The sequence below is a fragment of the Medicago sativa genome, chromosome 8, assembly GCF_051527215.1.
Source record: "Medicago sativa cultivar Bolivia chromosome 8, Bolivia_mono, whole genome shotgun sequence".
NCBI classification, from domain to species: domain Eukaryota; kingdom Viridiplantae; phylum Streptophyta; class Magnoliopsida; order Fabales; family Fabaceae; genus Medicago; species Medicago sativa.
In genome coordinates, this window is record NC_140756.1 from 3993116 (window position 1) to 3994433 (window position 1318).

Below are 1318 nucleotides of genomic sequence, written 5' to 3' on the forward strand. Positions count from 1 at the left end.
TGTATACTTAAAACGAGTAATTTTTTAAATCGACTATCGTTTAGAAGGGGGTTTTCTATGAACAAATAGCTAATCATCGGACATTCAAACATTCCTACGCTCTATATTTGAGGTGCGATAAAGCATAAGACGTACATTGTCATGTTGAATGAATAATTAAGACAAGAAAAAAATTAAGAGGAAAACATAGGATGAAAGATTGATAAACATGATGTCCAATGAACTCATTCAGCATATGGTTTATTAAGTAAATAAATTGATTCGAGTCTAAACTCATACTAATACACAACTGTTCCCTCGAATCACATGAACATGTGATTTTCCAAGGAAAGAAGAAGAGACAACAACTCACAATGAACTAATTCAACATATGGTTTATTAAGTAAACAAATTGATTTAAGTCTAAACTCATACTAATACACAAACTTTAAGATAACAGTTTTTTTGTCTTGGAATCACATGAAGATGTGATTTTACAAGGAAAGAAGAAGAAACAACAACTCACAATTAATTGATTGATGTTAGGGTCCAGGATGGTTGCAGGAAAGGGAGGAAATGAATGAAACATGTTTAGAATTCCTTAAAGCAATGGTAAGAAATGAAACCATTGTACAAGAAGCCACTATACTATGCAGAGGCAAAAGTGATTGCACACTTCCTAACTGCGGGTATACATTGGTTCTGTTAAATATATCATCAAATTCACATATCAGAATCAAATATTTGATAGAATAAATTTATGGGTATGAATGAAAAGTAAGTAACCTGATGATAAAGGATGAGAATTGACAGAGGAGAGGAGAAGGAGGAGAATGGTTGATGGTGGTGGTGGGTCTGACTCTGAGAGCTGCTGATTTCAACGACAAAACACGACAAGACGCCATCATCAAATCAAATAGAGATACACAAACCTAGGAATTTGGTTGTGTATCTCTTTGATTTGATGAGCTACTGAATGGAGTTGGAAAACAATGTTGGTCTAGGTAGGGTCATGTTTGAACTTAAGTCCAATTGACTTATATATAAGCCTTTCGAATATTTTACTTACTTCGTTAGGATGCATGTTGGAACAACACGTAGAGTTGCACAATATTCATATTCATCATGTCAGTGTCCCCTCTTCTATTAATAAAAACAATCATGATGTACTTTAATCATGTATTTCAAATTCTATAGTTCATTTGAAACAAAAAAAATGCCTTACAGCCTTAGATATTATTTATTAGTATCGTGTAAATTTTAATGCATTTCATTTTTTGAATCCTTCTCAAAAAGAAATTGTATAACTTATTGCAGAGTCTATATGTTGCATTTCTCT

The 1318-nt window shown here is 32.5% G+C and overlaps 1 protein-coding gene across 1 annotated transcript; it reads right to left on the minus strand.

The window, feature by feature from the left end:
* Positions 1–521: 521 nt before the first annotated feature.
* Positions 522–884, minus strand: LOC146896255 (uncharacterized). The gene is made up of 2 exons (XM_085732983.1): positions 766–884; positions 522–681 (listed from the first exon to the last, which is right to left on the minus strand). The coding sequence occupies exons 1-2, from the start codon at positions 882–884 to the stop codon at positions 522–524; spliced, it is 279 nt and encodes a 92-aa protein (XP_085589109.1).
* Positions 885–1318: the final 434 nt, after the last annotated feature.